The 22540-nt window shown below is 60.9% G+C and overlaps 1 protein-coding gene across 2 annotated transcripts; it reads left to right on the top strand.

The window, feature by feature from the left end:
* Nucleotides 1–254: 254 nt before the first annotated feature.
* WNT9A (Wnt family member 9A) lies at nt 255–21469 on the top strand. Of its 2 annotated transcripts, none has more exons than XM_036927852.2 (4): nt 255–474; nt 15424–15680; nt 16274–16524; nt 18571–21469. In XM_036927852.2, the coding sequence occupies exons 1-4, from the start codon at nt 380–382 to the stop codon at nt 19048–19050; spliced, it is 1083 nt and encodes a 360-aa protein (XP_036783747.1). In that variant the 5' UTR covers nt 255–379; the 3' UTR covers nt 19051–21469. The 2 variants fall into 2 exon arrangements, with proteins under 2 accessions (XP_036783747.1, XP_036783746.1); XM_036927851.2 differs by having other exon boundaries at nt 257–474; nt 16274–16536.
* The last annotated feature ends 1071 nt before the right edge of the window (nt 21470–22540 follow it).

The following is a 22540-nucleotide window of genomic DNA, read 5'->3' as shown; positions in this document are numbered from 1 at the left end:
AGCTCGCGGGCATCACCTGCGGGCAAGCCAGCTCTCGGGGAGCGAGCGCGCGCTCCGACTCGGGGCTGACGGGGTCACCGAGGCCCCGCCCCGCGCGCCCCGCCCCCGCGCCCGCCGCCCTCGCGCGCCCCCTCCCCACTCGCGGGCGGCGCCCCCGGAGCTGCGGAGCCGGGCGGCGGCGCGGTGGGGCGGGCGCTCGGCTCGGGTTTCGGCCCGCCCCCGGCGCCGGCGTGACCCCTCCCCGGGCGCGGGCGGGCCGGGCCCAGCTGGCCGGCGCCCCGCCCCCGGCCTGGCGCTCCGGGCGCTATAAGAGGGCGGCGGCCGCGGGGCGCCCTGCGCGGGCCGGGAGCGCGATGGTCCGCCGCCGCGGTGCGGCAAGATGCTGGATGGGCCCCTGCTGGCGCGCTGGCTGGCCGCGGCCTTCGCCCTGACGCTGCTGCTCGCCGCGCTGCGCCCCTCGGCCGCCTACTTCGGGTAGGTGGCTGCGGCCCGGCGGGCGCGGGGGCCGGGGGTGGGCGCGGGGCGGGCTGGCGGCCCAGGTGCGCGGCCGGGCCGGCCGCCGGGGTGCCGGGTGCTGTTTGTTTGCGGCGCGCGCGTCGCTCGGCTCGCGAGTCGGTGTCCCCGCGACGCGGCGGGGAGAGGGCCGGCGTGCCCGACGGGCTGGCACGGCGCCGCGGTCCTCCGTGACCCTGGGGTCGTCGTCACGGCTGCCGCGCCCGGACGCGGGGCGCCCCTGAGCCTGGGGCCAAGCGCTGGTCCTGCTCCCCGTCGCCGCCGACTCTTGACACACGCTGGAGCCCCCTGGCCCCTGGCCACTCAGCCCCTTGCAGCTTACCCCCGACCCTCCTTCTCTCCTTGAGAAGTTAATTTAACAACAACAACAAAAAATACGTACAAAATCCAGATGTTCCTCGCACTGAGCCCCAAAGGAGGGACCGAAAAAGCTCCAAGCTGGAGGAATTTATTTTTCTTGCGCTTTGCTCCTGCCGCTCGCTCCGGCCTGGCCCGCGGGCGCGCGTCTGGGGGACCCGAGCCGGTGAGCGGGCTGGGAGGTGAGTGCCGCCTCCCGCCGTCCTGAGTCACCGCCCCGCGCTTCTCCGCAGCGGCGGCCTGTGGTTTCGACGCGTCGTCCCCGCCGTGCCCTCCAACCCCTCCTTGTCCCTCTCTCCCAGACCTGGAATGTCCAGCCCACGACCTTTGGGAACCCTTGCCGCGACCTGCGGATGGGCCTTCCAGGGTTGGGGTGGCACCGCGCTCGCGGCCCCGGCCCTCCAGGCCTCCCCGCCCCCAGGCTCCACCCTGGACCGGGCCCACCCCCGCGCCCGGCCCGCCCTGGGCACTCGCGGCCGCCGCCCTTTGCCGTCACCTGTTCCCTCGCCCCTGGCCTGGGGCGCGCGGCGGCCTGGCCGGCAGAGGGCCCCGTCGGTCCAGAAATGTGGCACCGCCAGGCAGGGAGAGGCCAACCGGGCGCGGAGCCCTGCAGGTGTATCCTGTTCTCAAAGAAAATAAAATATTTTCATGGGAAACTTTCCCTTTGTGTTTTTCTTTCCCCCTTTCTCCTTCTGTTTCTTTCTCCTGGGTCGTCTTCCAGGGTCAGCCCAGTGTTACCTCCCTCTGGGGACCCCACCAGCAACCCTCTCCTGGCTCCAGCTGGGGCCTGGCCCTGCCTGGGGCCCTGGGCGCAGAGACTGGCAGGCACGCCCCTGCTCACCATCTGTGCAGCCTTCCCCTCGCCCTCCTGGGTATAGGGAGGGTCAGGGGATGGCCGCCTGGCCGCAGGTCCATGGTGAGTCATGGTGGCCTGTCAGCCAGCTGCGCCTGCTTGTTCTCCATGGCCTGGGGTCTGCGTACACCCTGGTGGCACTACTCTGACTAGAAGATAGATCCACTGTGGGGAGGGGAGGTCCAGTCCTGGCAACAGCCCGCTTTCTCCGCTTCCTGCTCCCCTTGCTTCTGGGAAAGTCGTTGAGCTCTGCTGTTTCTATGTGTGTGTTAGGGCCCACACCCGAGGAAGTCCCAGTGGGCGTGGGGCACTTGGGGGGGGGCTTGGCACCCCAGGGGCTCTTCTGGCCAGCCCCCTTCCCCTGCATTTTGTCCCCAATGGCTCCACCAAGTGAGGCTTCCCAAATCCTGCCTTTGGGGAGCATAGGAGGCAGATGTCCTGCCCAGGGTACAGCTGGCTATGCCAGGGGTCAGGCGTGAGAGCCAGAGCTCTGCTTGACGGACTGGGGTCCCGGAGGGTTTAGGCCTGGTGCCAGCCGGACAGGCAGGAGGAAGGGGGCAGTGCTGGAAGGGTCCGTGCCCAGCAACGTGCCTCAGGACAGCTTCAGGCACTGAGGTCGGCTGGGCCTGGGAGGAGAGGAAGAGTCGAGGAGGGGGCTGATCTGTGTGGAAGTCTGGCATCTCTGGCCAGCAGGGACTGGCTGGGCCTGGGTCTGGTTCTCTTTCTCCTGGCCCAGGAAGCAGCAGGAGCAGAGCGTGAAGGGGAAGATGGCCCAAGGCAGGCATGGAGTGTCCTGTCTGGCATCCAGAGCTGTAGAGAGGGTTGGGTTGCAGCCGTGGGAGGAGGCAGAGAGGGCTCCTGCTGCCCACGTGACCCCCCAGGCCAGCCTCTCTAGGTTTCTGGGCTGTAACTGGAGCTGCCTCCGTGCCAGGCAGAACTTTCAAGAGGGGGAAGGGAGAGGTGGGCCTGGATCCCGGCTCCCTCCTCCTACTCCTCTGGCTTTACTCTGGTGGGTTGGGAAGCCCCAGTGCACTTTGGCCTGCCCTGGGTCGGGTGGGCTCACCACCTAGCTGCTCTCCTGTCTGTGTGGTCAGGTGAGAAGATGGACCTGAACCTGCCCAGGAAGGGATGCCCCAGACCCGGAGGCCAGGCACCCTCGTGCTGCCCTTCACAAGGAGCCAAGGGCTGCTTCTGGGGCTTATTGGGATCCGTGCCTGGCAGAGCAGGGCCTGGGCTCCCTGGTACCCTGATATCCTTTGCTTAGAGATCCTGTGTGTGTGCCTTGCCTGCCCCAGCAGAACCCCGGAGGGAGCCACTAGACTTGCATGCTGGGGCTGCCTGGGCAGGCAAAAGCCTAAGACCCTTGGTGGTGTCCTCAGCCATCCACATTCCGTAGGAGGCATTTGCAGGCTGGCTTGACATTTGCAGGCTGGCTTGGGGGAGCGGACCCTGCCTCCTGGTCCCTGGAGGCCTGCACGGAGGAGGCACCACCAGGCATGGCACCTAAAGGCTCTCCACACCAGGCATGTGAGGGGTGCCTGGAGTGCGAATGAAAGGCAGTCAGGGTCACATGAATGAGGCCAAGTGGGCGAGAGGCCATTTGCCATAGTTCTGTTACTGAAACAACTCATATCCTATATACTGCTAAGAGCATATAGCTCGGTGGTTTTTTAGCACACCCACAAGGCTGTGCAGTCAGCACTGCTATCTAATTCCAGAACATTTTCATCACTCCCCAAACCTCATATCTCGCCCCCTTCCCCAGCCCCCCAGCACTAATCCACGTTGTGTCTCTCCTGGTTTGCCTGTTCTGGATGTTTCGTACAAGTGGAATCACACAACATGTGGCCTTTCATATCTGGCTTCTCATGAGCATAATGTCCCCAGGGCTTACCCACGCCATGGTGTAGATCAGGGCTTCCTTCCTTTTTGTGGCTGGATGGTATCTGGTTGGATGGACATGCACACAGTGTTGTTGGGATCCGTCCGTCCACTGGTTGTCTCTGCCTTTGGCTGCTGTGAACGTGGGTGTGCAAGCTTTTCACTTTCTCTGGATACATACCCCAAAGGGGAACTGCTGGGTCACGTGGTGCTACATCTGACTTTTTGAGGAACGACCACACTGTTTTCACAGCAGCTGTACCATTTTCCACCCCAAGCTGTGCCCAGTGCTTGTTACTTCCGCTCTTCCATTTTGCCTTTATTCTAGACATCCTGGTGGGCATGAGCTGGTATCTCACTGTGGTTTAATTTGTGTTTCCTTGGTGATGGGTGCTGCCGAGCATCTTTTCATGTGTGTCGGCCACTGGGGACACCTCTGGAGAGACGTCTATTGAGTCCCTTTGCAGAACTTCGGCTGGATTGTGTGCTGTTGAATTGTAAGTGCTCCTGGTGTGTTCTGGCTTTGTGAGCAGAGGAGAGCCTGGTGCTGTCTCTTACCTGCTGCTCCCAAGGGCTGGCTGGCTGTGTGGGGGAACCAGGATCAGGTGGCTGTCTGGGGGCAGGAAGCTGCCCTCTGGAGGTGGCTGTGTGTGGAGCTGGCGAGGGGCTGGCAGAGAGGGAGGTGTCCTGGTAACTCCTGGCTGGAGGCCAGGCTGGAGGGGCAGTGGACTGAGCAGGCAGGGCCTAGGGAGTCAGTCAGGCAACCATGCCCAGACCAGTCCCACAAAACCTTAGGTCCACCATTTGAGGGAGATGCCACAGGGAGCAGAAAGTACTCCAGAGGGTCAGGAGGGGTCAGGCCTGCGCGAGAGTGAGGACCCGGGTAAGGGACCTTGTCCACAGGGTTCGGGCAGCCTCTTGAGGTCCCTTGGAGTAGCCCTGTGGATGAGACTTAATAGCAGTAGGTCCGGGAGGCCACCAGGCAGTGGGCCAACGGGGAGGTCCTGGGGGGGTACGGGTGGTCAGGCCAGGGAGGGAGCTCCAGGGACCAAGAGGGTGGAGAGGTGGCAGGAGGAGGGTCTGGGCTTCCTGCCTGCGAAGGAATGGGGATTCTCCCAGGACCCCTGGCCAAGAGCCTGGGGCGGAGGTTGGCATGAGGAGGCAGGTGGATGGAGCAGAAGGGCCAGCACTGGGCCCCTGGGCTGGTGGTGCCCAGGCCTCACGGTGGGCCTGAGACACCTGGCTCCCTTCAGCTGTGCAAGCACATGTCCCCACACAGCTGGCAGCCGTCTGGACAGAGAACAGCTGCCTAATCTTGCTCCCGTCTATGGCCGTGGGCACCAGAGGGAGCCTCCGAGGGTGGCCCCAGTGCAGGGCACCATGGCAGTGTCAGGACAATGGTGGAGTGTGTGGGCAGCTTTTCTCCTGCTCTCACACAACTCCTGGGGCTGTGTGCCTGGGACAGCAATGAGCTGATATGGGCCTGGCTTAGCTTTCCTGGCTGCTGAAAGTTACAGCTGTCAGCAGGGCTGGCCCAGCCCCCTTAATCCTGGCCCACAGGAGCACTGGCTCCCAGTGTGCATTGTTGGGGGGCAGCAGGGGTGCCCTGTGGTGCCCACCTCTCTCAGCGGGCTGCAGGAGGGTCAGCTGTCTAGAAAACCTAGCTCTGGTCAAGGAGTAGGGCCCCCCATTCCAGGGCTCACCTCTGCTGTGCCTCTTCCAGGAGGAGGCCACAGCCCAGCAGTGTGGCTCTGCACCTGTAGCTGACCTTTGGGGAGGCCAGGAGGGTCCCTGCCTGGCGCACCTGGAGGCCAGCATGGAGTCTGCAGTGTGGCCTCAGCAGGCTGGCCAGCCCCCACCTAGCCCCTGACTTGGCCCTGGCTGCACCACACCTGCTGGCCAGGTGGCATGGAGGCTGACCTGGGACTCTGGACCTGGATGTTGTGTGGCTGCCAGTGGTGTACGCAGCGTGCTGAGGGGCAGCAGGTTGGATGGGTTTGCCAGGCTAAGAAGCCTCCTAGTCTCTAGGGGCTCCTTGTTAGGGCACATCTGTGGGCCGGGCTGGGCAGCAGGTGGCTATGCAGCGGCATCCTTGGGAGGATAGCGCCAACCTGGGTGGCACACTGGCTGCCCGGCTCCATGACCCTCAGGCCAGCCTGCTGTACCCCCTGCCCCTCCCAGAGTGGTTCCCAACTGGCCTGGTTCCTCTGGCCGCAGGAGGAAACCCGGCCGCCCAGCTGGCAGGCCCTACACCTCGAGACCGGCAGCCGGACAAGGGAATGGAAAAAGGCAAGCCTCAAGCTGTGTTTGTTTTTCTTAGCGATACCTGAGGTAGACGCGGCCAGGGAAGTGGTCTGGCCCGAGAGGAGAGGCTGCCAGGGGCTCCCAGCCAGAGCACGTCAGAGCCAGCTCCCCCCTGGGCAGATGGAGCCACAGCAGCCTCCCAGGCCACCCTGGGGTGGGGTGTCCTCAGTGTCCCCAGGTCCCCCATCTGTGGCAGAAAGCTGGCCATGGACGTGGCACTGGTGGCTGAGGGGACGGTCCTGTGGCTCCCTGCGTGCATCCTGCCCTTCCCCCCATGAGCCTGTAGCGTCTGTGAGGCTTGGCTTGCAGTGACCAGGGCACAGAGGCTTGGCTGCTGCCCCACAAAACCACCACTCCCCTCTCTTCCCGTGGCAGACGGCGAATCGGGTCTGTGCAGCTCGGCTGCCCCACGGGGCTCCACATCCTGCTCTGGAAAGGGGCCAAGCAGACCCCAACCCCCAGGGTTGGGGGGCCTGGGGCTCTGCTTGCCCTGGGGACTGCAGGGGTGGATGGGGACATTTTTATTAGGCTCTCAGGCACCAGGCCTGGCAGGCAGCACTGTGGGCCTGGTGCAGGAGTGTACCAGGCATGGCCCAGTCCCAAGTCTGTCAGCTGGCCCCAGGGTGGCTGAGCCTTGGCCAGGGGCTCCCTGGAGCTGTCACTCTGCTCACTGGCCTTGCATGGACACAGCCGGTCGGGGCAGAGTGGGGACCAAACAGAACTTTTCTCACCCCTGAATACTGGGGCAGGAAACTTGGGAGAGGGGACAGCCGTCGTAGACCCAAGGGTTCAGGGAGCCACTGTTGGTATGGGCCTGCCCTCCTGTCCCGCCTGCCCATGGCCTGTGTCCCCTGCCACCTCCTTGGTGTGTCTGGGAGCCCATGGCCCCAGCACCATCTGTGCCCACTGCCCTCTGCCCACCGCCCTCGGCCCTGGAGCCTTGTGTGCTCACCTCCCGTGCCTCACCACCCTTGGGCCCAGAACCATCTGTGCCCACTGCCCTCAGCCCACCACACTTGGTCCCGGTGCCATCTGTGCCCACTGCCCTCAGCCCACTGTCTTTGGCTCTGGTGCCATCTGTGCCCACCACCTTGAGCTTGGTGGGAGACAGGCTGGACTGGGCCAGGCTTCAGGCCGCGGGAGGATGCAAGGCTGATCTCAGAACTGGCTTCTCAGCTGGAATTTGTTTTGAGTTTGATTCACACAGAAATTAAACTCTGTCTGGTGGGGCTGAGGTTTCCTTGGCAGAGCACTGTGGCTTCTGGAACCCCAGCCATCTCCCCCTCCACACAGTCCCGGGCCTCAATTCCCCATTCCCGGAGCTGGGAGTGCTGGCAGGGTGGCCCTTGGGGTGGCGCGGCCTGCCGGCCGGAGGGAGAACCATCAGAATGCTCCCTACTCTGCGTGGGAAGAAGCAAGTGCTTTGGGGCCAGGCCTGGAGGCTAGGCCATCCGGGGAGGGGACCTCCTGGCTCCCAGGCTCCTTACTGAGGGCAAGGACATCTCTGGCCCCAGCCTGGACCACCCCTTCACCCCTTTGTCCAGATGTGCCCATCTGCCCCCTGGCTATCCTCTGGCCGGTGTCCAGCGGGGTGCTCGGGGCAGCCCTGTCCTCAAGCAGCCAGCACAGCAGCCTCAGGTCTGGCCCATGGCCGGGGCTGGGCAACCCCAGTCTTTCTGTTCCAGGTTTTCCACCTGGGCCAGGGTCTGTGCAGACCGGCTGCAGCTGGTCAGGGAATGGGCTTTCAACAGCACAGAGCTAATCCCGGATACCATCTCTGGATGCTTACCTCAGCTACACTGCCAAGATCCTTATTCTTAATAAAGTATGTTCTGAAGTTCTCAGAGGACATGAATTTTGGGGACCTTCATCCTCTGCTTCAAATAATTGCTGCAAATAGTTTCCCAAGTGCAGCAACCAGCATGTGGCTAGATAACTAAGCATGCATGGAAGTGCAGCCAGGGGCCTGCCAAAACTGCTGGCAGCAGCCCAGTGAACGGAACGTCACACGCTGAATAAAACAGCCTTCGTGTGCTTTCAGGGGCCAGATGAGCTTGGGGTATCTGCAGAGAATGAGAAACCAAAACACTGACCCAGCAAGTTCGGGAAAACCAAATGGAACAGGGAAAAATGTAAGTCATAGACTGATTTGGAAGCAGCTTAGAAACAGCTGAAGAGAATTAGAGTGGAAGGGCAGGTCAGGAGGACTCACCCGGGCATGGTGTGGGTCAGCAGAGCCTTGTACATGACCAGAGTGTCAGGGGCTCCAACAGGAAACGCATCTGAGCCAGAACACAATGAAGGGACCACAAGATGCCCAAGACACAGTTGTAAAAGCAGCCTGAGAAAAAATGTGGGTTAGCTCCTTGGGGCATGGGCCAACAGCGGCCCATGGATGGAGGGGTGACATACTCCAGGGGCAGCAGTCGCTGCTGGCCAGCACCAAGCACCCAGCAAAGCTACCTGAGATGAGGCAAGGTCTAGAGGCTTCCGGAAGCAGAGCCCCCGAGGCCAGAGGCATGGACAGTCCTGCTGTCTTTCAGACATGGGAGGAGTGCAGGCCCCACCTGGACCGAGAACATGCCACACCCAGCTCGCGGGGCCATGGCGTGTTCCCGGGACTTGAACCCCGACCCTGGATGTGGATAAGTCAGACTCATGTCGCCTGGATGTGGGCCATGAAAATAAGGGCAAGTGGACATCAGAAGGCAGGGGAACAAATGGAATCATAGGAAGCCACCCAAAAGGAGGCCAGAAAGGACAAGGGGAATGCAGGCCAGGGCAGGGGTGACTAGATAAGACCCAGGGAGGACCTGGCCCAGGGAGAGGGCATATAGGACAGAGGACACACTGGCTCGCAGGCCTATAGGGCAAGGAAGAATGGGGAACAGAGGGATGACCTCAGGGTGACCCAGCTCCGTATGGTGTCCCGGGCTGTGAACTGGCCTGCAACAGTCGCACAGTGGCCTTATCTGTGGCTCTGCTGCCACGATGGCCCTGTCTGTGACCTGGCCCTGATGGTGACCCTATCTGTGACCTGGTCCCATGGTAACCCTATCTGTGGTCCACTCTCACAGTGGCCCTATCTGTGGCCCACCCCCCAGAGCAGCCCTAAGTGTGACCCAGCCTTCATGGTGACCTGAGCCGTGACTGGGGCAATGGCAGTGGCAGCTGTCTGCACATTGTTCAAGTGGAGAGAAGCTCAGAAGCCTCAGCAAGCATCTGTCACAGAAGTGAGGGGCAGAACAGAGCCAAGCCAGAAAGGAGAAAGGGGAAGTAGTACAGAAAATATAAACACGTGCACAGAGATGAGCAGACCCTGTGAAGAAGGACCAGAAGATCTCGGGGGACATGGGGACATCACTGCAGGCCCTGCAGGCAGAGCCAGGGAAGCAGCAAGTAATCCACGCTGAGGGATCTCAAACTCCAGAGGAAATGGGAGAAGCAGCGCTGAGATGCAGAAGCCCTGGCCGGGACTACAGTGAGTAAAGAAGCCGGGCCTCGGGGCACAGACGCTACGGAGAACAGCAGACAGTCTCTCCCCCATGACCCAGCGTTCCCCCGCAGCCCGGACCCAAGGGACGTGGGGACATGTGCGCACACAAACGTGTGCATGACTGTTCGTGGGGCCCGGTGGACAGCTACCAAGGGTCCCTCAGCTGTGGAGTAGTGAGCAGACACTGGCCACATGGGGTACCACTCGGCTGTGAAAAGGCTCAAAACTCTGACACGGCAGTGTGGATGGGCCCTGAACACATGGTGCTTGGTGAGAGGTGCCAGATCCAAGGCCGCAAAGTGTCCAATCCCATTTCTGGGCCATGCCTGGGACGGGCAGGTGTAGGCGGGACATGGGTTCATGGATTCCAGGGGCCTGGGGAGGGGCCAGGGGTGCGTAGCTCGGTGGTATGGGGTTTCTCTTTGAGACGATGAGCACATCCTAAATTGACTGTAGTGGTGTTTGCAAATATCTATAAATTTACTGTAAAACACTGAATCATATACTCTCAGTGGGTGGCCTTTATGGTATGTGAATTATATCCCAGTAAGGACTGTTTGGAAAGAAGGAATAAAAGGAAATGGGGTCTCTTTCCACCGAGAGCAGGTTCATGGCTTCGTGGCAGGCTCTGCGGAGCAGGTAAGGAGACATGACTCTGATCTGACAAGCTCTTCCAGGGAATTTTAAAATGGAGCCCTTGTGCGGCACTGACACCCAACAGCAGAGCATCGGAGAAGAAATCAGACCAAACATCACTGAGTTACAGCGACGCTGCTGGGAAAGGATAGCCCACCACGACCAAGGGGGCTCATTCCGGGGACCCTTGGTGCTAATGCCAGAAAACCGATTGGTAGAACTCCTCACTCTAGTGGATTAGAGCAGAAAAATCATAGTGTTTGATAACATTCAGATACATTTAGGAGCTCCTAGCAAACTGAAGGCAGAGGGCCATCTCTAGCCTGATACAGGGTGTCTGAGGGCGCATGCAGCCAGCCTCATGCTGCATAGCCAAGGGGTGAGGCCTCCCCTTTTGGACTAAGAGGCAGACGGGGTGCTTGCTGTCACCCTGGTCTGATTCAGGGGATACCAGTTGTCAAGCCCTCAAGTGAGAGGGGAGGCATGTCCCATGTTGCAATCCTGCCCTGGTTCTGCAGCATGCCGGTTTGTGGTGTCTGGCCATGTGGCACTCTGCCAGCCTTTAGGGCATCCTCGTCTCCTGCAGGCTGGGTCTGGGTGGCAGATGAGTGGCTTTGGGCTGGGGAGGGGAGATGAGTTGGGGAGAGATTCTCACCACATGGCCTTACCCGCCCGCACGGGTACAGGTCCGCCACTGTGGAACCAGGGGCCACAGTGTGGGGCTGGGTGCTGGAGGGCAGTTGGTTGGCTCTACACGTGATCCTCATTGTGCAGCGAGGCAAGAACCACATAGGATCAGAAAGAAGGAAAGCAGACCTCACTCCCTGCGGACTGCACACACATACACGGAGCATCTGAGAACCATCAGAGGGGAATGGCCCCAGTGAGGTCACCCAGTCCTAGGTCACTGAGGGGTCAGCTGTGCTTTTTGGGTCAGCAGTAGGTGGGAGGCGCACTTTATGAGGGTGTTTTTATTTCTGCACATTATCACTCCTGGAATCCAGACCAGCCCCAACACAGGCCAGACCTTGGGTGGGGGAACCCAAGGCATGAACCCCAAGTAAACAGAGAGACGAGACAGTTCAGGCGCAGCAGCCGCCTGCACACCAGCGCAGCCATTACATGCATGTGCCTGATGAAGAGGTGCTGAAACCGGCCGTGCAAATGCACAGCAACGTGTGCTCATGGCACCCGCTGGTGGGCCGTCCTGATGCAGTCCCCGGAGGGCACGAGGCCTGGATCACTGTGCAGGTCTGGGCCCCAAGTGAGCCCCACGTGAGGCCACAGTGACATCGTGAAGTGAGGAGAGGAGACCCTCAGGGTCCTGGCCCCACTAAACCTGGTACAGAGATGTTGGCACCTGTGGAGAGATGGCGGGATGTCAACATTTAGGAGATTGTCATGACACTAGAGTAGGGGTGGCTTCCCAAAATGAACTAGGAGAGTGGCTGACACAGAAGGTTTTATAATATGAAAAGAACAAAAAGGTAAGCATTCCCAGGGAGCTCCCACTCTGCCCGGCATGGCCCATGCCCAGCATGGTCTGTGCCCTGTGTGTCCCGTACCCAATGTGGTCAGTGCCTGGCATGGCCGCTGTCCAGGGTCATCCATGCCCGACATGGCCACTGCAGGTCCAATAGTGGCCCCACTGACCTTACTAGGCAGGGGACTTGGGAGCTCCATGCCTGGGGCTGTCTCAAGTGAGAGCTGTGTCCCATAGGCTGGCTGCTGCTTCCCTGGGCATCCTCTGTCTTTTGAAAGTATCTGAATGTTGTCAAGTGTCACTTGGGCCTTGTGAGTTCTTTCCGGGAGAGGCCGTCTAGGTGGGATGGGGTGGGGTGGGTCCTGCTGCCTTTCCTGGGCCTCCTGCCTGCCTGCCAAGGGGCTGCCGCCCATGGGCAGCCTGCCCGGCTCTCATTCTCGTGGCCCCCTGGGCAAGCCTGTCCACCTTTCCACCTGCCTGTCCCAGGCCAGACATCTGCAGCAGGAGCTTGCGGGCGCCGTAGCTCTGCTGACCAGTGGCAGGTTCTGTGGCATGGAGTAGGCAGCTGGGTGGGTGGGCCAGGGGCTGTGCTGTGCCGAACAGCCCGGGGCACATTCTGGACCTGAAGGCACAGCCCCTGGAGAGGGGCCACGTGGCTGAGGCTCAGCACCTCAGGTTGGCTTGCAGGGCCAAGGTGGGCCCTGCTGTATGTTGGGTGTGGTTGTTTGGAATAGGTCACCCGTGACGCGCAAGCATCTCCCAGGCCACAGGGAGAGGAAGGTGTTTCTCCCGCCCCAGGCCGTGCCTGTTCTGTTGCCCCGTGCATGCAGGCCCTGTGCAGAGCGTGGGCAGCCTCCGGCGTCAGGCGGGAGCTCTTCGGGTGCCTGCCCATCGTCTCTGGATGACGATCCCATTTATTTGGCATTCTTGTACAGCAGCATTTCACTGGGCAACCTGGAAGTGCTTGTACATTTTAAGATAGTATTTCTGCACACATTATTTCTGGAAAGAGAATCAGTGGTGACCTGTATGGACATGTCCACCCAGGATTCCAGCCGGGCAGGTACATCTCTCCACATGTCCTTGGCAACAGGCTTATCAGACACAGATTGGTGCTCCTCAGATGTGTGGAAGATAGCGTCGGCATGTTTTTATTTTGCGTTTCCGGAGTAGGGAGGGGCCTCTCATGAACCCTAACAGCTGGATGTTTCCTTGCCTTGAACCGTAGGTTCACATCCTGTGTCCACCTGCGGCCAATTCCTTCTGCTATTGAGCTGTAGGAAAAGATGTATGTATACATGTGCACACACACATGCACACATGTGCAGAGGTCTGCCTTGGTCTGGGATGTGAGCAGCAATGCTGCCCCTATGCTCGTCTTCGGTCTCCTGGTTCTTGCTGCCTTCTGCCACACAGAAACCCCTGTATGTCTAGAGAGCCAGGGCATGTGCAGGGGTGCCTCTCTCCCACCTGCCTGCATGCTTACCTCTGCACCCCTGGCTTCCTGGTCTTGGGGAGCTGACCCCACAGGGTGAGGCAGGTGCTGCTCCCTCAAGGACTGGGTCTGGGGCTTGGGCCCACCTGCCAGCCCTCAGAAGAATAGTTGCCCCCCATTCCCAGGCAGAGCCCAGGAGAGACTCCTGGATTCCGAGTCACACTGAGAAAAGCCCTCCCCATCCTGAGTGTTTATCAAGCCTCTCGCTTTTCCTCCAGCTCCTGTGCAGGTTCCTCTCTGTTTGGGTTTCTGCCCTGGGAACCCTGGGCTCTGTCCCTGGGCCTCTTCCACTGAGCTGGGGCCTGCCCAATGCCCACCTCACTCCCTGTACCCCATGTATTATCTGCCCACTCACTCTCACCGCCTGGCACCTCCATGAGGGCTTAGCCTCTGTCAGTGCAGCCCCCAGGCCAGCCTCGCTCTGAGCACACCCCACTGATGAAGGGAGCCTAGGAGCTGCTGCTCAGCTGTTTGCACAATCCAGGGCTGAAAGCCAGCTGCCTGCCAATAGGCTGCTGTTCATGTGTAGGGTGGAGCACCCAGGCTGCTGAGAGATGTGCAGAGCGGATGCAGGCTGGCCTGGGTGTGGGGGCCCCACCCTCAGCCCCGTGGGCAGTATGGATGCAGACCACCCCAGGTGTGGGAACCCTTTCCAAGCCATATGGGGTCCTCCTGACACGAGTGTTTTTTCACCAGCTTGGAGTTCAGTTAATCTTGGAGAATCTGACCTGGGGAACATGCAGGTCGGCGCCTGCTGCCCTCCACTGTGGGGCACACTGTTCTGGACACAGCTGTTGACATTCCTGTATGGGGACAAGTTTGTACCATGTGAGCTGCCTTTGTGTGGGGAGTGTGGCTCTTTCAGCCTCCAGCATGGGGTCCTAAGGCCCCTGCCTGCCCTGGCCTGGCTGGGCAGCTGTCCCTGGGCTCAGAGCTGTCTGAGCTCAGGCAGGAGGCTTGGAGGTCCATAGAGCCACTGATCCTGGGCCCTTAGGCAGGACACTGTAACCTGTTAGCATCATGTACGGGGGGCCCAGTGTGCCTGCTCCCTCACTCCGCTGCCTCTGTAGCAGGTCCTTCCAGGGACCTTTGGGGCTTCTCTTCCAGCCTGCGCCCACTCTGGCCTCCCACCTGTGGCCCTCCTGGCTCAGAGCATCTTGGGCTGTGTGCCCCCAGCCGAGGGAATTGGCCCTGCAGAGACTCTGCTCAGACTCCAGCTGAGGGCGCTGCCATGGGCTCTGCTCACCTGCACCCTCGGTCCCAGGCAGTTGCAAGGGGTTTCCTGGTGCTGTGCCGTCTCTGAACACCATGGGGAGCAGGGCCGAGGCCTGGGGTGGGTCTTATCAGATGCCTGTTGCTGCCTTGTGCACACTGCACCTGCATGTGGAGGGGGTGTACGGGGTTGCCCTTTCCTCTATGTGCCCATCACTGGCCTTGGGCTTGCCTGTGTGCCCTCACCCCAGGGCATGTGCAGGGGTGCCTCTCTCCCACCTGCCTGCATGCTTCCCTCTGCACCCCTGGCCTCCTGGTCTTGGGGAGCTGACCCCACAGGGTGAGGCAGGTGCTGCTCCCTCAAGGGCTGGGTCTGGGGCTTGGGCCCACCTGCCAGCCCTCAGTAGGATAGTTGCCCCCCATTCCCAGGCAGAGCCCAGGAGGGGCCATGTGTGGGGCAGGGGTGGCTTCGAAAGCTGGTACCCTAGGTCATCCCAGAGGAGCCTGGAATTACAGCCTGGCTGCTGGGGTCTGCTGAGGCTGGGACTTTAGGACCCACCTACATCCCTTCCCTTACAGAACACTGCTGCTGTGGAGTCAGCCTAGTGGCTGCTGTGCCCTGAGGGGGCTCTCAAGGGACAGCAGGAGGGAGTGGGGCACGGTGGCACCCCAGGATCCTATGGGTGCGCTGGGTGGGGTCTCATTTCCAGAGATGCTCTTGGCCCCGCTTATGTCCAGGCGGTGCCTCTTCCTCCCAAGGGTTGAGGATCTGGGTGTAGCTGGGCATGGACATGCCTTGGGGACACAGGCCCACGGGTGTGAGTGCAGAGTGAGCAGACGGCTGGATCAAGCAATAAGTGGGGAGCCTGGGAACAGGCAGCTGGCCCTGCAAGGCTGGGCCTTGGCTTCACTCCAGGAGGAGAGCTGCAGGGGGGACCCAAGAGCAGAGCCCCTGGGCTCCAGCTGGGAGGCCCTCTCAGGAGTCGGCCAGAGGGGCCATCTGCACAAGCTGCCGGAGGGCAAGACCCTCTCCAAGTCCTCCCCACCCCCAGCAGGATAAGCAGGCGCAGGAGCGGAAGGCCGGGCAGATGCACCTGGGGGCGTCCTGGGCTCCTGCAGGTCCCGGCAGTGTGCGCCCTTGGCCAGCACCCTGGTCTCTGCCAGTGCACTCACCCTGGCCTCCCTGTGCCCAGGCTGACGGGCAGTGAGCCCCTGACCATCCTCCCGCTGACCCTGGAGCTGGAGGCGGCTGCCCAGGCACACTACAAGGCCTGTGACCGGCTGAAGCTGGAGCGCAAGCAGCGGCGCATGTGCCGCAGGGACCCAGGTGTGGCGGAGACGCTGGTGGAGGCGGTCAGCATGAGTGCGCTCGAGTGCCAGTACCAGTTCCGCTTTGAGCGCTGGAACTGCTCGCTGGAGGGCCGCTACCGGGCCAGCCTGCTCAAGCGAGGTTGGTGCGGGGCGCAGGGCGGGGCAGCGGGAGGGGCCCAGATGGCTGCGCGCCAGGTCAGGCCTCCCTGGGGCTGGAACTCTTGGTGCTCCCCTCCTCCTGGCTGTTGCCCACCTTGTCCTCCTGACCCTCTCCTGTCCCCCCACCTCCTGCCCCGCCTCACCTCACACAGATGCACTCATGGCAGGAGGCATATTTGGATAATTTTGAAGGGCTCCTGCCACATGCAGGGCATAAGGGCAGGGCTCCAGTTGGTGCCCTGGTGCCCAGCACAGAGCCTTCTCTCTCACGTGTCCTTGGAACTCTGATCTGAGCCTCTCAACAGCCTTGTTTAAAACTGGGGACAGCCACACCCCCAGCCCTTGGGGGCTGGGCAAAGCACACTCTGGGCCCCAATGGGGTCTCCAGTAGCCCTGGAAGCTCTGGCCCAACAGGTCCTGTGCTGGACATGCACTAGTGCCTCTACCCTGGGTGCAGGACAGCCCAGGCAGGGGTGCCCCTGACATCAGGAAGGGTGGTCCCCCATGCCTCCTGCTCATGGGCAGGTTCAAACCTTCTGGGCTGCCCTCTCTCATGATGCCATGCCCACCCAGGCTTCAAGGAGACCGCCTTCCTCTACGCCATCTCCTCAGCTGGCCTGACGCATGCACTGGCCAAGGCCTGCAGCGCGGGCCGCATGGAGCGCTGTACTTGCGATGAAGCCCCTGACCTGGAGAACCGTGAGGCTTGGCAGTGGGGCGGCTGCGGGGACAACCTCAAGTACAGCGGCAAGTTCGTCAAGGAGTTCCTGGGCCGGCGGGCGAGCAAGGACCTGAGAGCGCGCGTGGACTTCCACAACAACCTCGTGGGTGTGAAGGCAAGCTGGGTGTGGGGGCAGGGCCTGAGTGCAGGGGTGGGGCCTGGGCGCGGGGTGGCAGGGGACCTGGAGAAGGTGGAGCTGCTGCCTTGGACTCTCTGCTCCAGTCCTGGGGAGCCAGCCAGGGCCCCCCAGACATCCTGCCTCTAAGGCTCTTCCTTCCAGGTGCCCTGGGGTCTCATGGAAGGGTGCCCTGTGGAGGGGTGGCAGGGAATGCCTATTTGCTGCTGGTTATGGAGGAGCCAGGTGGTCCTGGGCTGGTCTGCTATCTGGTCCTGGGTGGTCAAAGCCACCAAGAGGGTCTCCCTGCTGGGCACCATCTAACCAGGAGGACAGCAGGCAGGGCCAAGGGGCAGATGGTCTGTCCCTGGGGACTTAGGTGGACTGCAGTCAGGTCCCAGGGAAGGGCTGGGGGTGTGGCTGGCCCAACTCAGGGACACTGCATCTGCCTTGGGGGAAGGTCTGCGGCTGTAATTCTGTTCTGAGGGAACTGGGCCCCAAGAATTCAAGGTGGAGGCTCTCCAGCCAGGCCTTCTGGGGGCTGCAGGCACGGCTGGGCCTGGTAGGCCTGCCGCCTGGCCATCCTCCATCCTCCCTGCAGCCCCTGGGCTCCTGGCCCACACCACCAGAGGAGGCATCGGTGACATCTCACTGTGAACAGAGCAGCCTGCCTCCTTCGTCCCCACACAACCCGGACCACCAGAAGCCCCCCAGGGCTCAGCTCAGCCGTGGGACAGTCTGGGCTCTGCATGCTTGTCTGGCAGCTCCCAGGATGTGGCGCCCCCTCACTGGGGGAAGGGGAGTGTAATTAGAGCCAGCACTCTGAGCCCCTTTATTGGGGAGCTGAGTTCTGAGTCCTGCACTTATTAAAGAACTAATTTCCCCCTCACCCAGCTCTTGTCCCTTCTTCCGTCCCCAGGGAGGGGGCAGGATGCCTAAATCCCCTAGGCGAGGCTCTTTCTTTCCTGCTGGCCCCCTCCCGGCCCCCTCTGTTACTGGTCCTTTTGTAAACTATTAATGAAAAGTCAGAATATGGAAAGGGCTCCATTAGCTCTGCTGGGCCTGGGTAAGCAGCGTTTTAATTAAATTTGTCCAGGTTTCTCAGCAGAGTGTCATTAAATGTGACTCTTCTGTTGCCTGCCTGGAGGGCAGCTATATTTCTTAATCCCCCTTGAGCCTGCTATCCCTGGGGGTAGCGTGGGAGCTCAAGCCTGGGTCAGACAGGCCCCTGGGGAGCCGCCTTTCCCCCAGCCAGGGACCCTGATGTGGGTAGTCAGGCAAGAGGCCCCCAGGGGCAGCTGGCCTGACTCCACAGCTTTGCAGATGGGACCCAAGTCCTGGGAGGGAGCCAGCCTGGAACACAGGCCATCTTCTCAGATCTGTAGGGGAGCATTGGTGCTGGGCACACCTGCTTCTTCCTGTGTACATGCACACATGCATGTGCGTGCGTACGTGTGCATGTGTGCACATTCACATGTGCAAAGTGTGTACACACGTGTGTGTGCAGTAGTCTCATCCCCTCTTGAGCCAACGTGGAGGTGCTCTTCCTCCCTCCAACTTATCCTGGCTGCTGAGTGCCGGGCTGCAGCTCCTGTTCTGATGCTCAGGCAGGAATGCAGTCAGCTCCCATGTTGATGCCAGTGGTCGGCCTTGCCCGTTTTGTCCTCACCTGTCCTGGCAGAGACTGAACTGCAAGTCCTAGTGGGGTGCTAGTGACTCCAGGGAGTGTACTTATAGCCCTTGCAGAGGGCAGCCCCAAAGGCAGGGACGGCCAGTGGGAGGGGAAGGGAATGTCTGCACTGGGCCATGGGTGGCATTGTGGTGGTTCTGGGGACTATGTGCTGGATGGTCCCTGACTTCGAGGCAGAGGGACAGGCATGAGAGCCCGGAAGCCTGGGTGGTGGGTAGTGGTGATCCTGGGTAAGGCCTGGGTCTGGGGCAGCGGTGGGGTCCCACTCTTTGGGGGTCATCCCCTGGGACTGGTCTCTGGCCTCGCAGCATGGCCCTCACACCCACCTCTGTCCCACCCACCAGGTGATCAAGGCCGGGGTGGAGACCACATGCAAGTGCCACGGTGTGTCGGGCTCCTGCACTGTGCGGACATGCTGGCGGCAGCTGGCGCCCTTCCATGAGGTGGGCAAGCGCCTGAAGCACAAGTACGAGACAGCGCTCAAGGTGGGCAGTACCACCAACGAGGCCACCGGCGAGGCTGGCGCCATTTCGCCACCACGCGGCCGGGCTGTGGGACCAGGCAGTGACCCACTGCCCCGCACGCCAGAGCTTGTGCACCTGGATGACTCGCCCAGCTTCTGCCTGGCCAGCCGCTTCTCCCCGGGCACCGCTGGCCGTAGGTGCCATCGCGAGAAGAACTGTGAGAGCATCTGCTGTGGGCGTGGCCACAACACGCAGAGCCGGGTGGTGACACGGCCCTGCCAGTGCCAGGTGCGCTGGTGCTGCTATGTGGAATGTCGGCAGTGCACCCAGCGGGAGGAGGTTTACACCTGCAAGGGCTGAGCCCCCACACCTGGCCTGGCTGCGGCTGGGTTCAGGCTGTGTGTGCAGGGGGATGTCTACTCAGCTAGGGCTGAGCCCCCAGGCCCGGTGCCCCCAGCACATTTGGGCATAAGGCCAGGCAGGAGCCTGGGGGTCACTGGGTTGGACATCTCTGCCCCTTTGTCTTCCCCTCTCAAGGCCTGGCAGTGGGAGGCGGCCTCTGGCCTCTGCATCCCTCTGCTCATCCCTCCCAACTGGAAAGCGTTGCTTTCCAGGCTCTGTTCCGAAGATACCAGTTCCCGTGGGGGCGCCCCCCAGAACTGGGCACACTTCCTGACCACACAGGGCCGTGCAGGCCGCCTGTGGGCTGCCCTACACCAGCACCAGCACTGGCTTAGCGAGTCAAACCACTAGGAGAGATGGCCGGTCACTCCACTGTGGGTGACATGGCTGTCCCCCTGACACCAAGCACTTCTCTTTGGAGTGATTTATCAGTGCCTTTTAAGTTATTGTTATTTAACTAATATATAATTATTATCTTCTCCGTCCTCACCGTGCCTCAGGCTGTGGCTCCCCCCTCGCTTGACAGAGCTAGGGTAGAGGGGTCCCTTCCTCCCTCCCCTCTATACCCCGTACGCCCCTTGGCCTGACCTGCTTTGTTGTTTGAAACCACTAAATCCAGAGACTTTGCTGTTGCTGTTTTTAAGGAAGAAAAGCAGGCTGTGTGTCGGGAACCGTTCCTGTGGCTCAGGCCTGGATGGTCAGCAGGCCCCGCTCCACCTCGTCCCTGTGGTCCCGGCCTCCCCATGGGCCATCCCAGGAAGTCGCCTGGCCTTACTCTGCCCTGAGCAACATGGCCCAGATTTTGTGGTCGTGGTGGCAGAGGGTGGCCTGCTTTCCCTGCAGGGGTGGACATGGGCAGAAGGGCAAGGCCAGACTCTTGAGGGCTCATTTCAGCTGAAAGACACAGCTTGCTCTGTGTCACTGTGGGGGAGACAGGGTGTGGACGGATGTGGGTGGAGAGTGAGAGACTAGGACCTGGCAAACAGAAGGCTGCTCTCCTTGGCCATGCTGTTGTCTTTGCAGGGTAGGGAAGAGATGGGCTACTCGGACCTGGCTTGTTCTCAGTGTGTGTGCACACATGTGTGTGTATACATGCATGTGTGGGTGGAATGTGCATAAGCATGTTTGACTTGCAGTTGTGTATGAGTATGCACATATGCATGAGTACATGCATGTGTGTGAGGTGTGTGCATGTGCATGCATGCATGAGTGCATGGGTTGGATGTATGGTGTGTGTGCATGAGTATGCATGTGTGTACATGGGTGCTTGCATGTGCATGAACAGGTGTGTGTGGTACGTGAGCATGTGCCTGTGCTCATGTGTGACGTGTGCCTGTGGGTGTAGTCAGTCTCAGCTGGGGCACGTCTCCCTCTGTGCTCTGCCTCACCAGGGTTCTCCTTCCCATGTCTGCATGAACAACAGCCTGTAGCCCTGGGGTGTCCTGCTGGGCTCTGTGGCTGTGCTCTGAGGGTGAGGTGGGGTCTGGGTAGGTGCAGCGCTGGGTGGCAGTGCAGCCACGGGAACTACTGAGTGAGGGGGTTTCTTGGAGCCCCGGGGGCTCCAGGAATCCTGTGGGACTATGCTTAAGAGGAAAGCTATTTTTATCGACCTGGGTCTCTTTGTCCTGTTGTACAGTGTAAATAGTAGAGTTTATTCTCCTGTGGTTCAGAGAACAGCCCCGTGAATAACCGTTTGCACAGGGTGAGCAGCTGGGCCTGACCTTGTCTCCTGCAGGCCCGGCTGGAGAGGGTGCAGGCAGTGCCAGCCACAGGCCCAGGACAAGACCGTAGCTCGGTCACTACTGGTCTGAAGAGGCAGCAAGTCAGAGGAAGAGAGGAAGAATATTTTTTTAATCAAATACCACATTTAGCTCTATGTCATAAATATTAAGAAAAAGTATTTTTTTTAAACAAGGCAGACTGAAAACGTCTGCTGGCTGGTCTGTTGCTATATATACGTATATCAGACTATCTTGCCAGGCGAGGAGGCGCTCCTGCTGTCGGAGTGTCTTATGCATGTGCAGTGCTTCCGTGCAGAAGGGGCCTCTAGGAGAAAGCAACCCGGAGACACAGAGCCCTGGCCAGGCTCTCTGGCAGGTGGGGAGCCACACTGGGGGCCCAGCGGGTCCCAGCCACCTGCTCCTGCCGGGCGGGCACTGTGGCCCCTGGGGCCAGGTTCAGCAGGCCCGATGGTGGGAGGAGAGGGGCCTTCCCACGTGAGGACGCCCACCGTGTGCAGAGCCTTGTGGAGCCGACCGATTTCTCTACCTCATCTGTACAGCCAGTAGGTGTGTACTGGAGTGACTTGGAGAATGTATTTATTTAACGGCTTTGCGTAACAAACAGATGACACTAAATAAATGTATTTTAAATTATAGTCCCTTTTAGTCTGCTGCCTTCAGAGGGGTTTGGGTAGTGGAGGGTCTGAGGGAGGCTTGGGAGAGGGGTCTGAGGTGGGGCTTGGCGGGTGACAAGTCTGGCCAGGCAGGTGTCTGCTGCCCTGTCCCACCGTTTGCCCTGAGATGGGAGTGGGTGCCGTCCCTTTGCCAACACATGGAAGGTCACAGCTTCCTGCGCAGCTGTTGAGGTCCATGGATCCCTCAGGAAGCCAGTGTCTGTGTGCCTGTGCCATCCCCCCCAAGATGTCCCCTAACCCTGCCCTTTGGTAGGTCGTGTGAGCCTGTCTACCTGTCCCTGTTGAGGCCCATGTCTCTGTCCCCAGGGGGTGCGTGGGGCCTGCTGGGGGGTTGTGCCCTGTGTTAGGGGCATTCCTAACAAACCACAGGGGGCCCTTACAGGAGTTTGTTCCTTGCCAGGCCTGGAGGCCAGGTATCCAGTGTGTTGCAGGGCTGGCTTCCTCCGTGGCTTCACGGCACCTCTCCCATCCCTTATGGGGATGCCTGTTGTGGGATGGAGGGCCACCTGGATTTCCAGGACGCTCCCATCTCAAGATCATGAACCACATCTGCAAAGACTCTGTTTCCAAATAAGGTCACATCTTGAGGTTCAGGTGGGTGTGGCCTTTGGGGACACAGCTCTACCCACTGCAGGGTGCCAGGCCAAGGGCCGCCCAGGTGGGAAGCAGTGTGCCCTCTGCTAGGGCAGGGGCAGATGGCAGGGAGGAGCAACCCTCACCAATCAGAAGGGGAGAAGGCAACCTGGCCTGGCGGCCTACGTCCTTTCGGGCAGTGGGAGAGGCCTCCGTGCACTGGCTATCTGCTCAGCTGCCCTCTCCCTGCCCCCAGCATGTGCTCAGAGCCAGCATGGCACTACTCTCACTGGGGGAAGGCAGGCCAGGGTGCACAGATGGCCTGAGGCAAGTCCAGCTAGCACCCAGTAGGGGCTGGCATGGGAGGCAACAGATAGCTGGGGGATTAGGTAAGAAGGTGAGTTAGGTAATGTCTCAGTCTAGGAAGGTACTGAGCTGGATCCCGCGGGCCTTTCAGGC

The sequence above is a fragment of the Manis pentadactyla genome, chromosome 13, assembly GCF_030020395.1.
Source record: "Manis pentadactyla isolate mManPen7 chromosome 13, mManPen7.hap1, whole genome shotgun sequence".
NCBI classification, from domain to species: Eukaryota; Metazoa; Chordata; class Mammalia; order Pholidota; family Manidae; genus Manis; species Manis pentadactyla.
Note: the sequence above shows the minus strand (reverse complement) of the source record. Positions and strands in the feature narration are given on the sequence as shown.